At 34.4% G+C, this 16362-nt stretch overlaps 1 protein-coding gene across 4 annotated transcripts in view; it reads right to left on the reverse strand.

Moving 5' to 3' along the window:
* Positions 1-16362, reverse strand: part of NDST3 (N-deacetylase and N-sulfotransferase 3) — a 182007-nt gene that overhangs the window by 17742 nt on the left and 147903 nt on the right. For 3 of the 4 annotated variants that reach the window (XM_032858829.1, XM_032858839.1, XM_032858849.1), the window contains exons 7-10: positions 12848-13030; positions 10174-10270; positions 5790-5913; positions 2864-3038 (exon numbers count right to left, since the gene is read on the reverse strand). In XM_032858829.1, coding sequence (XP_032714720.1) covers positions 2864-3038; positions 5790-5913; positions 10174-10270; positions 12848-13030 — 579 coding nt within the window. The remainder of the gene's footprint in view (positions 1-2863; positions 3039-5789; positions 5914-10173; positions 10271-12847; positions 13031-16362) is intronic. The other variant, XM_032858859.1, reaches the window with a different exon arrangement.

Here is a 16362-nt window from a genome sequence, read left to right on the forward strand (position 1 = left end):
TATGATACTGATGAAGATATCTTTTTTGAGAACTTGTTTGGAAGAGGCTGAATTCTTATTGATAGGCCTCGTTAACCAAACTTACTGAGTTTTTTCCGTTAGTGTAGGTATCTATTCAGAAAGTAAACTTTTCAAAGTTGCATTAATGCCCCCTTTGCAGCCCATAAGCAAACCATTTGTTATGTCCATTGAATATCCATAACACACAAGCACTCTGCTAGTTCTGCCATATAGTTTTGCTCCATCTAGTAATGCAGTTTTAGATTAGGAAAGCCCTACTGGCTATTTTAAATGGAGAGACTACTGAAAACTCTGACATATACATTATCTGAAATCCACAGCTTTTATCACATACCACCTAGCATCTAAAAGCCAAGATTATTTTACCTAATGGTAACCTTCCTTTGTGATGAATCAGAATCATTTATTGTACAGAAATGCAGAAAGCAGCAATCCAAATAGGAAAGTGTTTCATAATGGCTCAGGCTGAGGCCCATGGGTTTGAGGAAATCACCTTTTCCCTAAATTGACCAATAAATATTCAGGCTTAGTGGTAGGTTTGTGGATGTTTACCACATCTAGTTGAATAGCAAATTCACTGCAATTGAGATTCAAATTACTATAGTACAACCACTACTAGACTTTGTTAAAGCCTGCATTTTGCTACTATAGAGTGATTTATTTGTAATATTTAGGACATTTTGTTAGCTTATAGACTTGAAATCTCCCTTTATGGTAAATTCTCAATTTTTCAGGGGCTAAGCGGTTGCCAAGTTCCAATTTTCTTTTCTCTTTGAGTCAATTAAGGCTTATTTCTCTTTTTCTCTAGATACCTGGTGGAAAATGTAAAAGACACAGAATCTAATCAGTCATTTTGCAATTTGCTATATACTGTGATTTAAAAGATGGCTGTAGGAGTTTGGCATCAATGCTTAGGGTGGAGTTGTGGATTTCAGCTTTCCAGGCTGTCTCACTTTCTATTATGCAGATTATTACCAACTTGCCTATCTAAGATCCCATTGGTTTTATCATGACCTTTTCCCACCCTGTCCCAGGCACAAAACCTTTCCTGACAATCTGTTCTTCCTTTTCCAATCTGGAAAAACTACTTTTGTTAAATAACAAAAGGACCTGTGCTGAGAAACTTTATTGTCTAATATCCTAGATTGTCATGAATTATCTTTTTGAAATCCGATCAGTGGGAATGGAATAGACTACACTTGTCTGGAAGATCAGAGCTATGTGCACTCACTTTAATACAAAGAGGCAGCCTTATTTCCAACCCAGATACAGAGATTCAGACAAGGAGTTTTTGGTTTTGTTGTTTTGCTTTTGGTTATTACCTTTGTCATTATGCGGTATCCTTCTTTGTCTCTTTTTGTCTCTTTGTCTCTTGTTTTAAAGTTTATCTTGTCTGATATAAGAAGCATTGCTACCCCAGCTTTCTTTTTGCTTTTTGCATGTTAAATGCTTTTCATCCCTTCATTTTCAATCTGTATGTGTCTTTAGGTCTGAAGTGACACTCTTGCAGGCAGCATATAGATAGGTCTTGCTTTTTTTATCCATTTATCTATTGATTAGAGCACTTTGTCCATTTACATCTAAAGTAATTATCGGTAGGTGTGTACTTATTGCCGTTTTATTACTTGTTTTGCGATTGTTTTTGTAATTCTTCTCTGTTCCTTTCATCTCTTGCTGTCTTTCTTTGTGGTTTGATAGCTTTCTCTCTTGTTATGCTTAGATTCCTTTCTCTTTATTTTTTTGCATATCTGTTACAGGTTTTTGATTTATGATTACCATTAGGTTCATACGTAACATCTTATGTATATAGCAGTCTATAATAGGTTGATGGTTGCTTAAGTTTGAGCCCATTTTAAAAACACTAAATTTTTATTCCCCCATCATGTTTTATGGATATGATATCACACTCTACATCCTTTTATTTTGTGAATCCCTTGACTGATTTTTGTAGGTATAATTGACTTTACTGCTTTCGTGCTTTAAACTCTATATTGGTTTTATGAGTGATCAACCTACTATCTTAATTGTATGTTTTCATTTACCTGTGAATTTTTTTCCTTTCATAAGTTTCTTACTCTTGATTATGGCCTTTTCTTTCCACTTTTGAGTGGAATTCCCTTTAATATTTCTTGTAAGGCTGAATTAATGGTGATGAACTCCTTTAACTTCTGTTTGTGTAGAAAGCTATCTCTCCTATTCTGAATGATAAACTTGCTGGGTAGAGTATTTTTGGTTTTAGGTTTTATTCCTTTCAGTGCTTTGAATGTGTCATGCAACTTCCTTCTGGCCTGCAAGGTTTCTGCTAAAAAATCAGCTGATTGACTTATGGTGTTTCCCTTGTATGTAACTATTTTCTTTTCTTGCTGCTTCAAAAATTCTCTCTTTATCACTACTTTTTGCCATTTTAATTATTATGTATCTTGGTGTAGACCTCTTTTTAGAAGCTATACTAGCCTAATAGCAGGTAAGGGGTTTTTGAATAAAGGTTTTCACATTTATCTCAACTTTATATTTTCCAAGCAAAAGGGACCCTCACTCTATTTTTCAGTCTATTTTTTTGAAATGTAGATGTGTAGAAGCACAGATATACATACATGTACATACTATTTTGTTATATTTTCATTTCATTAATATATTTTATTAAATTAATGCAAAATCAATAAAAACTTAAGGAGAAAGTTCATTTCTCCAGAAACAAAGAAAACTCTATCCACTTTTATGCAGATATACAACTAGCAAATCTCTTTTATTGAGACTTGAGGTGGTTGCTATTGCTGTAAAACATTCTCCCTTCTTCATACTCTCCTTCTTACCTGTTAGATTCTGTCTGTATTTTTCTTACCTGATACCAGGAATATGCTCGATCTGAGGGGTCGATGAGGATGGTTATGATCTTGGCTTTGGGGACCAGAGAAGCTGCTCTTTTAGGAGCTTCCTCTGAGTGGAAGTAATTGGCACTCTTTTCAAACAGAAAGTCTGTGGTGACATTAGATGGGACTGGGAAGAAATCCATATACCTGGAAAAGGAATATTTCTCAAAATAAGACTGGTTTATATTCATACTCTGGTACTATAGATGTCAAAGGTATCCCACAAATTCATTTGTTTCCTAAACAAAAGCACTTTTCTATAAGGCATATGTTCTATATAGTTAGCAAGGGAAAAGTATACAGGACACTAATAATGTACTTTGAGAATGCTTCTCTAAATACATTTTCTTTTGTTTTGCTTACTATCAGGAAAACAGGTTTGGGAGATAGCAAAAATGTAGACATAGAATGATAGAATTGGACCAATAATCAACCTAACTGTGTAAAATGTATGTAAATGCAGAAATATTTTACAGAGAAAAATGTGAGTGCTCAAACAGAAGGAAAATTTGATCAAAACAGATGATATGTTCATTTCAAAGATATTTAGAAAGGACTTAGATAATTTTTTTTTTTTTTTACTTTATCACAAGTGAAATAATTTCCTTTACACTAATGTGTTGTGCTGTGGTTGTATTCAACTATAAAATGTTAAAGGGCAGAACACATCTGGGTGTAAATATCACCTATTTGCTTAACTTTTTCCCCATTTAGAACCAATTATATTCTTTAGAGTATTTATAAAAGTTTAAAAGTATGTACATATTTCCAAATGTAAAATCCTATGAAATTTCCCAATATCAGTAAGTGGGCTGAGAATGTAAATCACCAGCAGTGTGAACACAGGAATACCTGAAGCCTTAAGCACAGATATGTAGGACATAATTGATTTTGTATTATGTCCCATCTGTACAAAAGCTGTCAAACATAAACTAATTCAGCATGTGATACCATATATTTCTGAGGCCCTAAAGGGCAAACTTTTAAAGGAAAAAGAGCCTTTTTAGAGAGCATATGCAAATTTAACTTCTAGGGTTTCTTACATTTGATCATAATGGCTTCTTCATCCTCCACTCCCACCCTCTTCAATTTATAAGTCACCAAAACTTTGGGCTACCAAAGCAGTCACTCAGTAATTATTGAACAAGAGAGACATTAACATTATGTGATGACTTCTTGATGTAGTATGTTGTTTTCTTTTAGCCATCTCACATGTTAAAGCTTCTGGTAGGATTCCAGTTGTTAACATATTGCAAAATTTGGCTGACACATCAAAGTGATGTCTTGAAACCCATGACAATAAAGAAATCCTTTTATATTTTCTGGAAATTGCCTTGGTAATATGTCATTCTGGTATCCTTTTACAGGGAAACAGATAAATAAACATTTCTGTAAAGTTTGATCTGCTATCTGTTCTTGTGTATAATCTATTTAAAGAAAATGCCAAATTTTAAGATATTTCTTAATTTAGATGCTCACCTTGGTTCCAGGGATGCTAAGGTTATGCCAAGTGTCTAGTAGTATCTTATTTGCTCTAAGCTTGTCTTAGCCATGCTTATTCCAAGAAAGGCTCTGAAAGCCACAAAAGAAGGGCATAAAGTACTGAATTCTGGTAACTTTTAGTTCCTGAAAGTGGTCCCACTTTCTCAGCAGTCCTGTCTATACCTGGAACAGTTTTGGCCTTAAAAACTTTCTCATGCAGTTCTGGATCTTGGACCTATAATGTGTTGATCTTTCCTGGCCCCCAAAGGCTCATGGAAAAAGCAGGGTCCAGTTCTTATCCAACTATTACATTCCTTTCCACTTTTAAAGCAGTTTTTCATCACCCCCTTTTGTCCTGATGTTAACGTAGTTTTATTCTACCATATACAGGCATATATATTTGAGTCACTGGTCAAATAACCACTGAAGTAGTTGATGCTTTCTTAGTTCTCACAGTTGTTATCTAACACCACACAATTAATCAATATCAAGTCCTGTACTGAATTGGCAGTGAAGGATATTACAATTAGAATATATGTAAATCCTAGTAGCTGCTCAAATTATTCTCAACTCATTTCTTTCCTTTTGGACTACACACAAGCAACTCTTGATACTGATAAAATTGAGATCATGCAATCTGACAACAGAAGTTAATATATAACAACTCTTTATGCTAAAATACATGCAAAATGTTTATGTTTTTGCTCTAGAATTATAATAATTCCACTCTTTGATATCACTTTCTGTCTAGAATTTACACCTTTAACAGCAAGACTTAAAGATATATTTTATTATTAACATGTTCATGTGCAACATCTATTCCTACTATATTACTGTATTTTGTATATATTTGACATTTTAACTTTTAACTATTTTCCTCAGATCGTTGATATATTTCCAATTTCAATTCAAAGACCAAAGATTAAATTTTGTATATTGTTGATAGTTTTTTCGTTTTCATTACTTATGAAATATATACACATTTCTAGTTTTATTTGTTTATTTAACTTTTATGCCAAAACAAAACAGAAAATTATGTACATGGACTGTAGCCTCAACGTAATGTAAAGGATGCAAGAAGAGAAAGCTATGAAAGTATTTTCTTAAGAGTAGAGAGGAACGAAATTCCTGGGTCTTGTGGTATTTCTCTGACTTTATATCTATAATTACCATCAAAGATAGTTAATGCAAATTGAAATTACATATGGACCCCTTGAGGTAACAAGTCCCTTAACAAACTGAGAAAAGTTTCTTATGAATAATTTCTGTGCTTCTTCATTTTATTCAATCCATTTCCAAGGCACAGAGGATAACTTTTATTTGTGGATACAAACTTATATGTTTATAAATATTAACACTAATTTTAACTGTGCACAGTACATATACTTTTAGATTTATACTAATAACCCATCTTACCAATCAATCCCCCTGTGGTAGTTATTTCTATTAAAGAACTGTACCTCCTCAAAGGTTTTTGGGCTGGGGGAGTTACTAAAGATGGAAGGATGCATAACCAGGAACAAATACAAAGCAGTGGTTCCTGAAAAGACAATAGAGATTTAGAAATTAATGAAATGAAAGTAAAGTTTCCTATTATTAGCATTTCAAAGTCATCAATAAACTAAGTATTGTAATGATCCAAACAGATATGTATTAGTACTCCTTGAATTAAACTGAATAGATAACCAGCATTTTAAAAGAAGCAACTTCTAAAAAACTGGAGATAAGTATGTTGTGAGGAGAAGAGCCCATTGTGGGGACTGTTTGACTGCATCTCTGTCACTGATTTGGTTTGTGACTTTGGCTTTTTGCTTCTCTTTGTCTTGGCTTTTTCAGTAGAAAATCACCTGCCTTGCTCATTTCATAGGCTTTCTCTGAAGATGAAATGACATTTCGTGCCTGAAGATATTTCGATTTTAATCAAGAATTATATAAATGAAAGATCCCATTGTCTCATATAAGATATTACATTACCAAAACCAGTACTTGGGTTCTATAAAGTTCTTCTAGAGGCCCAAGAAAGTTTATTAAATTTGAAACAGAGTTTAAACTTTCAACAGGTTTGTTTAAATTTGAATGTACTTACCTATATAAAAAGTGGTGTCAAAAATAGTTTTTTAAAAAAATTTTGTCCTTTCCTAGTGACATAACTTATAAAATCTGCACTTTTGGAAAGAGAATGGCCTATCATGTGCCCATGTAGGTTTGTGACTATTGGGAATCAAGGGTGTGATTTTTTTCAAAATGAACAGTGTTATATACTGTAGAATTAGTATATTAGAACCTAAATTATGAGCTAAAGGGCATAGCTTAGATTGCACAAGAAAAAGTGAGGCAATCTGAGTTCAGTTTCCCTAAAATTTAATCGGGTGCTTGTAACTATATTTATAAAATCATAATATAAAAATATTTCTGGTCCAGGTATTTAGGATTCCCAAGATCCTAGTTTCGACTTCTCTGCTCTGATATGATTTACATTATTATGCAGTCTGAGGGAGTGGGACCTGTTCATTATATTCCAGGTCAACAGCTCGCAATGGTCTTCAGACACAGCCTTATAATATTTTTCTCATTTGGAGAAATCACTGTTCTAGTTTTGTTTAGTAATAATATTAGGTTGGAGTCTGTATTAAATTTTGAAAATTCTGATTTCTCTGACAAGCTTTATTTAATATTGTATTTAAATCTAACATATCAACACAACAGAAAAGTTGTAAAATAACTCTGTTAATAGCAAAATTGTCTAATATAATGAATTGAAAGAGACTGTGTTCCCAGATTAATATCTTCCCAAACAATGAACATTTTATCTCTAAAGATGGGTAACTATAGGGAATGAAACATAGTAATCTGTGGTATACAAAATAAAAATGCTCTTCACAAGCTTTACCTAAAACAGTGGTTCTCACACTTCAGCATGCCTTAGATTAACCTGGAGGGCTTGTTAAAACAGAGAACTGAGCCTTATCCCAGACTTTCTGATTCAGTAAACTTTGAGAATCATGACTTAAAAGAAATGTGGAACAAAAGCTAACACTTACTGGGGGAAAAATGTTCCATACTTGAAATCCAGAGTAGAATAAAGCTTTCTTGAACATGTCTTTAAAGTTAGGTAAATTCTAGGATCAGGATTTTATTACAACACTTATCAATTGTGTGAATGTGAACAAAAACCTCTAATGTGAGGCTTAGTTGTCTTATTTGTGTTGTGGGGGAAAAACACTTAGCTATCTATCAGGGTTTCAGGAGGGTTAAGAAAGATAACCTATATGAAATACCTAAATAGCTTCATATCTCAGTATTAGGAAGGTATTTATTTAATTTTTATATTTATTTATTTATTTATTTACTTGAGAGAGAGAGAGAGAGAAATAGAGAGAGAGAGAGAGAGAGAGAGGATGCATGTAGTGGGGAGGGGCACAGGGAGAGGGAAAGAGAGAATCTTAAGCCTAGCACTGAGCTCCACACCGGGCTCTATCTAATAGCCTTGAGATCATGACCTGAGCCGAAATCAAGAGTCAGATGCTTAATGGATTGAGCCACCCAGGCACCCCAAGAATTTTTTAAAAAATAACAGCTTTTATGAGATAAAATTCAGTAATGCTTTAAAAAAAATGGAAAAGAATAAAATCTTTGTAAGGATAGGAAGTATGACCATTATAATGTGAAAAAAGAAAACACTAATTCCTCTCATTGATCAACTGGAAACATTCTTTTCTGAATTTTATTTTTTAACATTGTATTAAATCAAGTTTGCTTTTAATTGTATGACCAGGATCAATAAGCAAACTGAAAAAATATTACACAGTCAGTAAAAGTCATAATGTAATGTATCAGTGGCCAAAAAATTGTTAGATTGTGGTTTCTGAATTCTTTCCTTACCTTCTCACATCCTTGGGTCTGAATAAACTGTCCTGTGTGTGTGTATGTATGTATGTGTGTTTGAATGTATATAATGTGTGTATGTGTATAAAACCACCACCTAATCATAGACACACCCATTCAAATAACCATCCATAAATCTTGTTTTATTTTTGTCAGTTTCAACACTAAAAATATTTGTGCAGAAGATTATACATCTATGCAAAATTATTCAGAAAAATGCCTTTGCTAAAAACTGAAGTTAAAATGAAGCTCTTTTATTTTTATGAAACTGATCAGAAGATGTTTCTCCATTTAAAATATCAATTTCATAAAATATTGTTATACATAGTAACATGGATGAAACTCAAAAGCATTATCTTAAGTGAAAGAAGTCAAAAACAAAAGATTGTACATTTAATGCTTCCATTTATATGAAAGTCTAGAAAAGGCAAAACTGTAGTAGCAGAAAGTAGTTTCCTGTGACTGAAGATGGAGAGGGGCATTGACTACAAAGGCATGTGAATGGAGAAACCTTTTAGGGAGACAGAAGTGTTTTTTTTGTTGTTGTTTGTTTGTTTTTGAGATAGAAGTGTCAGTGTTGCGGTTATACAACTGTGCATGATTGTCAAAATTCATCAAAATTTGCACTACAATTGGTGAATTTTTTTACATGTAAATTATACCACTACAAAACTGGGGAAAATTTAGTTTCTATGAAAAGGAGATAAAAAATTTTCTTCCAAAAGTAAATGTCATATACAATTGTAACTAACATTTGGAAATCCAACTGAGTTTAAGATGGCAAATAATGGTTTTGCCGTCTAACCCTGATTTTAAAATGTCTGCACATCTAGCAGGAAACAAGAGGATGCACTTCCTGTGGGGCTTTCTGAAGTGAATTTAATATGCCAAGCTTCAGAGAGATGTGATCATTAATGACAGTGGGAGTTCCTGAAGAGACTTCAGTTTAAATGTTTTTCTAGTTGTCTCTTGACTTTAAATAGATACAAATAAATAAGGATGAGAAAAGTTTTTTTTTTTAATCACATTTATTATTGTTTTCAAATTGATATTGGCAAATGGGACCAAGAGAAAATGAATAGGCTAAACTCTCTGTGTACATTACATAAAATCTTCCCTAGTTATTTTTGGACAAATGAGGAAATCGTAGGTATTCCCCTCAGAAAGGCATATGGCTGAAATGGCTGTTTTCTGTGAAGCCAGAATCCAAGAACCCCAAATAATTTATCATACAACATACAGCATGGATGTCTGGCATTTTAAAGTTTCCACTGGGCTTCATTTTAATACTGATTCTTAAAGAAACAAGAAGTTTAGGGAGAAAAAATTGCATGCCAATTTAAGAAAAGGTGCAAAAGATTTCTCCTGGGTGTGAATAAATACCTTTGGTTAGCACAAAGTTTTGTTTATGTCTGGAATTCTGCTTGTCAAACATCCTTTAGATTTTTAGAAAACAGTCATCTCTGCAAAAAATAGTTTAGAAATAAACTACATCAGGAAGATGGCAGGAAGAGGCTGTTTTTCTGGAAGGGATTGATTATAAAGAGTAGTAGATACTTATATGTATCTGCTTTGACTTTTGATGAATTCCTCAAGATGCGATTCATTTTGATTTTAGAAATGTTAGCAACACCACCTTTCAATTTAGGTCTTAGGAAAAAAATTAACATTTGCTACCAAACTGACTCTTAAACATCCAAACCATATGACACTTATTTTCATCTTTTTCACTTAAAAAAATTCCTTTACAAGCATTTAAGTACATTATCAAGCTAAACAGATTATATCAGGGAACAAAATGTGTTATTCATTCATCAGTACTTATAAGAATTTTGAAAACACATTGTGACTTGAACTCACTCTCTAGTCATTGGGAGTTTTGCACTGTTTGGTAATCATAATAAAAAGCTCTCACCAGTTTTCTGGGGTCCTATTACCAAGAATTTTGGTAAGCGATCACAGGTTTTTTCTTTTGACCAAATGTCTCTGTGGCGTTTGTCATCACAAGGATTCTAAATGGGAGAAGAATATAGAGATGTATTTTTTTTGTGAATGTCCAATGTGTGCTAAGAGTTTCAACTTTTTTTTTTAAGATTTTATTTATTTATTTGACAGAGAGAGATCACAAGTAGGCAGAGAGGCAGGCATAGAGAGAGGAAGGAAAGCAGGCTCCCTGCTGAGCAGAGAGCCCGATGCGGGGCTCGATCCCAGGACCCTGAGACCATGACCTGAGCCGAAGGCAGAGGCTTAACCCACTGAGCCACCCAGGCACCCTGAGTTTCAACTATTTTTTTAAAAAAAGATTTATTTATTTATGTTAGAGAGAGAAACAGGGAGTGAGTAGGGGGAGGGGCAGAGGAAGAGGGAGAGAGAGAATCTCAAGCAGACTCTCTGCTGAGTGCGGAGCCCAAGGAGGGCCTAGATCTCATGACCCTGAGATCATGACCAGAGCTGGGATGAAGAGTCAGATGCTCAACCAGCTGAGCCATGCAGGTGCCCTGAGTTATTCAACTCCTGTCCTTAAAGAGATATTCCAGGAAACAGAGTCATGGTCATGTGTCTTCTTTTAAATGAAGGCCTTGAAGTGGCATCAGGGAAGCTTTCAAGTAACTCCTTTCCATCCTGAAGTTGAGTTTCTACTGAGATGTTGGGGGAGAGGAGACATTTCCACTGTGGGTAACAGCCTCCTAGCACTGAGGATTTAATATTTCTTCTGCTTTTGGCAGTTCTATGTCTTAATTGTGTGTGTGTATGTTTTATTTTTATTTATTTTTATTTATTTTTAAAGATTTTATTTATTTATTTGACAGACAGAGACCAGAAGTGGGCAGAGAGGCAGGCAGGGAGAGAGAGAGGGGGAAGCAGGCTCCTGTGAGCAGAGAGCCCGATGAGGGGCTCGATCCCAGGGCCCTGAGATCACGACCCGAGCCGAAGGTAGAGGCTTTAACCCACTGAGCCACCCAGGCGCCCCGTGTGTGTATGTTTTAAATAGTGAGCCCCAACACAATGCTGGGCAGAGATTGTGCTTCCTGCTAACATGAAGGAAGGTACCCTCTTGCCATTCAATAAGTAACTGAAATACAAGGTGTAAGGTTTTTATTCTGAGTAACTTTAAGCTATCTTACTGTGCTTCAAAGAGGTACCCATCTGGCCATGATAAAACTATTTAAAGAGATAGCAAAGTCTTTTCAATTGCCTTCAGAGGTTGGTAATTGCATATGTAATACTATAACTTTACAGATTATGATCCTAAAAAGCACCAGATTTGGGCAAAAAAGGTAAAATGAAGGTGAATTACCACCTTAGGGACCTGCTTTTGGCGTATAGTATAGTACCTGAACCAAAACGACTATGTAAGATGGATCTAGAACATCCTTAATTTCAACCGCAAAGCACACATTATGTGAAGAATTGAAGTACCCTTTAATACTATTTCAGATATAGCAATCAGGACAGTCCTCTATTTCTGTTAATATTACGGATGTATGTAGTTAAATAAACTCTCTGGTTATTTACCATAAACAACAGATTAGTTAAGACTAAAGTGAGGGTATTCTTTTCGGCTGCTGTTCTGGAAAAAAAAAGAGTTGTTTCAAACCTGTCACCTCAAATAATGATTTCAGTTTAAAAATAAGGTATTGAGGTACCTAGGTGGCTCAGTCGTTTAAGCACCTGCCTTCAGCTCAGGTCATGATCTTGGGGTCTTGGGATGGAGCCCTGTGTTGGGGCCCCTGCTCAGCGGGGAGTCTGCTTCTTCCTCTCTCTCTGCCCCTCCCCTTGCTCATGTTCTCTCTTTCTCTCAAATAAATAAAATCTTTAAGGAAATAAAAAAAATTAAAGTGTTAAATCCGCAGGAAAATTGCATGTCTTTCCAATGGCTAACATTTGGTGATATTTTGTAGCGGTTAAGAAAAAAGACATGTGTTCTAGCAACTGCAAAGTAATATGTACTGATAATTCCACAAGCACCGACTTCCACATTCTAAAATGTATAGTTACATCTCCTGGAGTATCTGTTTGTGGTCAGGCAGCAATCAGATTACATTCAAAGCTGAATGAGCTGAGTATATAGTTCAAAGCTTACTGCGACTTCAGTCTGTGAAATTTACTCAGTTCCACTTCTGATGATTGTTATCATTGTACCATCAGCTCTGTTAGTAACTCTCTAGTATTCAGTAACTCTCGTTTAGAAGAGTGATTAAGAGCACAGCCTCTGGAGCCAGATAGCCTGGAACTTGCCTAGCATCCAACCTGTTTACCACTCTTCTACTCTTTTTAGCCGATTGCAATCTGCAAATTGATCCCTCACTCCTGATTGAAAACACTTCATCTACGAAACTCTTAGCAGAGGTTTCAGAACTTCATAATTCCTAATGGGCATAGGGACAGAATTTTGCCCACTATGAAGCAATAATGTAAGATTGCAATTCAGGAAGAAGTGTTTTCTCAAATCGACTAACATTTCCAAAATGCATTTTTTTTTCCCCCAAATGCCTTTACTTTTCAGATTTGGATTATCTCATTGAACTCCAAGATATGTTTATGTTTATGGGATTAATTAATTATACCAATTATTGAAACCATGTTACCTGCCAGAGAGGGTCTTTTTGATCAGGAAAGAGCTCAAAATACTTGTGAGCCAGCTGCGCTGGGGGCAGGGTCTGAAGTCGCAAGTTGGTCCAGCTCTGCACGAAGTTGGCCAGATTAACAAATGTATATAGTCCCAGGCGGTCATTCCCATAGTTGGACAAATGTGTCATGAAAATGCTGATCTGAAAAAGGCAAATGACTTCAGTGTAAACACGAGTTATTTTAACCCTAGGGGCAGCGCAATCATAACAATGCTAGTTTTTCTTCAGTAGTCTCTGCACAGGGTTTCAGTTCATGTTGTGTTTCTGAATTGTGGACATATCCCAGATACTCTCATTACATTAATGCATATTAGAGGATGTGTTACTAATAAGACTTGGTGAACACTTTTTTTTGAGATTTTAATATATTTCATAACAACGACAACAACCAAAACAAGTCCAACTGCCATATATCCATGTTGGTGCAATTACTTTGATGCTGAATAGCATCCTAGATGCTCACACATAATTGCTTCATGATATCAGTGACCTATTTATAATTTGTGACAGCAGAATCCCAAGAGATTGGGATTTTATAATTTCAATCTACTTAATTTGGCTTATAAGGTAGTACTTCCCGTTAAAGAATATAAATAATCAGTGTATCACCATTATTAGCATGAACTGAATATCATCTGATTTGTATTTATTAGAGGCCACAATGACACAAGACTAGGGACTGAATTTTTCCTAAAATAAGTATTAACTATTTTCCATCAATAACACTCTCAAACCCATTTCCATAGTCATTGGGTCTCTTATTTCCATTATCAGATACCTCCTTTAAGACAAGTGTTCAGTGTTTAGCTAGATAAAATCAACTCTTCCTATGAAAGCAGCTGACCTAGATTGAATTCATGCATTGAGGAGAAAATCACAGCATTTTCTTCATAATAAAATAAATTTAAATTCTACAGGTTTGATTAAATTGGTCTGGAATGTAGAATGGGCTTTTTAGAAGCTATTGCTTCAAGTGAATACAAATAGTTTTTGTTGGTGAAGTGTTGACAAATGGAAATAATTCTGCATGAGATTTTCAATGGCAAAGAAACCACTGTCGCATTTATGCTGCTATAAAAAAGATTATAAAAATAATTCATGTGATAATAGTACTTTCCTAAAATATATAATGTCGTGTGAATGAATAGTAATAATAGTTATTATAATCATTATAATAATGAATATAATAGGTTCATTCATTAGAGACTGAAAGAAATGTTCAAGGAAATTTATTGAGGTAAAGTAGCAGAGATGAGAGAACAGTTACATTAAGATTTGATACAATGAATCAGAAAAAATCTAATTACAACTATGAATAAGAGGAAACAGCGATATCCTTTATTCTATAAAATAAGTCCTGTTGGCTTTTATATGAAAAGCTTCAACTGTGATCAAGAATATTGAACTGTATTTCTATTCACTCTGCCTGAACATATTTTAAGTCCTAGAACTTTCACAAATAAAATACGTTGAGAGTGACTTTAAATAGCTACCAGGGAACTGATGCGGTCATGGAATTGATAAACAAGACTTCTACTATATTGGGTATTTCTGAAAAATGAGACTTCTAAAATTTAACCTTCTGTTTATTTTTATAGTAGCTTCAGTTCTATGTGTTCTGTTTCCCTTTCCTTTCTCCTCCAAAATTTATCAAAAAATCACCTATTGAGAGACTCAAGACAATCATGTCACATTTGAAAATTCCTTTCTAATGTCTGTTAGAGGCAGTCTTTCATCATTTGTTTTATAAGCCACATTTTTCAAGCAGCTCAACAACAACAGCAAAGTACTTCAAGTTGCTTATTAAATGAAAAAAATGTTAATACAATGTAATATGTATATATATAAATTAATCTACTCAGCCACTGCTTTATATTTCTTGCTTTATTTATGAGAAATTTATCAATTCATCTATGTGTCTCTATTTTCACTTGAATAGCATCTGCATTGGGCATAACATGGGAAATGTGGAGATACTGTGTGATTTTGTGATACTAATACATTTGAACTCTCTTCGAATTTACATTTCAACCCCGAAAACATTTTACTCTGTGACATTTAAAGCAGAGTGTCACTGTTTTACCTATATGAGTATAGAAAGTAAAAAATGCTACTCTGTCTACTAAAGACAGAGGCACTCCAGAATGAGTTATGAGCTAGTTAATGACAATGCTTTTGATGAAAGTTAACCTGATTGGAAAAAGTTAAGGTAATACTTTTGAACTTAATCCTGTAAAAGAAAAGCTACTTAGCTGCCAGCCATGGAACCTTCCCCAGGTTTTCAGCTCTTCTTTTGTATATCTATGTTAACATAATGCAAAGTGCATCATTAGCAAAAGGACTGTTTCAATGTGGTGGTTTTGTAGTATGTGTTACCTCAAGACATTTTCAGACTTTGAACTCCAGCCTGGGATTGCTTTGTTTTTCTAAGAAATACAGGGCCACGGAGGGAATATAATTGGTCGGAACATAAAATAACTTCTTTTTAAATAGTGCGTCTGTAGGTAGGGGTGTGTGTGTGTGTGTGTGTGTGTGTCTGTGAATCACAATATTCTCTCTACATATGGAATATTCTATATCTCTTGCTGAACATGTAACATCTCCAAGTTTTCTTTATTAATTTTTAGTTAGGAAGGTACGCACAACAAACAACAGGACTAGTGAGAACAGACGTGTAATGACAATATTTTGGTAAAGTAATTAGTTTGTTTTCCAGACAGTATTTCTTTCTTACTCTTGTTCTGACCAATGACAACTGTAATGTCACTTTATTTCTTGGCAATAGTTTCTGCTGGAATAGAAACAAGGAAGCTTGAAAGGGTTACCAGTTCAGGGAAAATAGATACTAATCATTCCCTAGAGAGGATGCCTTTATAATTTTTGAGTGCTTCAGAACTAAGGATTTGTTTGTCTTTTTAAAAAGTGTAAATGTATCAAAATAAATTATCTTTATCCAACATGTAGAATCCAATAAGAAAAAAAAGTCAAAGAAGTTACAACTGCATTTCTACAACAGTTTTTGTTTCATGCATACTATAAGTAATTGTTACCAAAAGGACTAATTAGCTGCTTAAAACTCAAATCATTGGAAACTCTGGCAAAGGTATAAATTTTGTTTAACAGTTGAAAACATTCTTTCTAGCCTGATAGACACAGATATGTTTAACAACATACTCACTATGATTATTTTTCTGTAAAAAGCAAAAGCTAAATGTCAAATAGCATATACACTGGTATTTATGGCAGAGGAAGCAGATTATCATTTGTAAAAGTGTAGCTAAGAGAAAGGTGTGAGCAGCTTTATCTCACTTTCTAGCCTCAACCATATGAATCTAGTAAGTTCCAGGTATTGGAGATGCATGAATCACTACCAAGAAGAATAAGGAGCAAAACATGTGTCCTGGTGTAAAAGCAGTTGACAGCACAGTAATCTGTTTCTTTTGAGGTCAAGGGGAGGGGAGAGGAAATAGGGT

This window comes from Lontra canadensis, unplaced genomic scaffold (genome assembly GCF_010015895.1).
Source record: "Lontra canadensis isolate GAN:19392208 unplaced genomic scaffold, GSC_riverotter_1.0 scaffold1, whole genome shotgun sequence".
In the NCBI taxonomy this organism is placed as follows: domain Eukaryota; kingdom Metazoa; phylum Chordata; class Mammalia; order Carnivora; family Mustelidae; genus Lontra; species Lontra canadensis.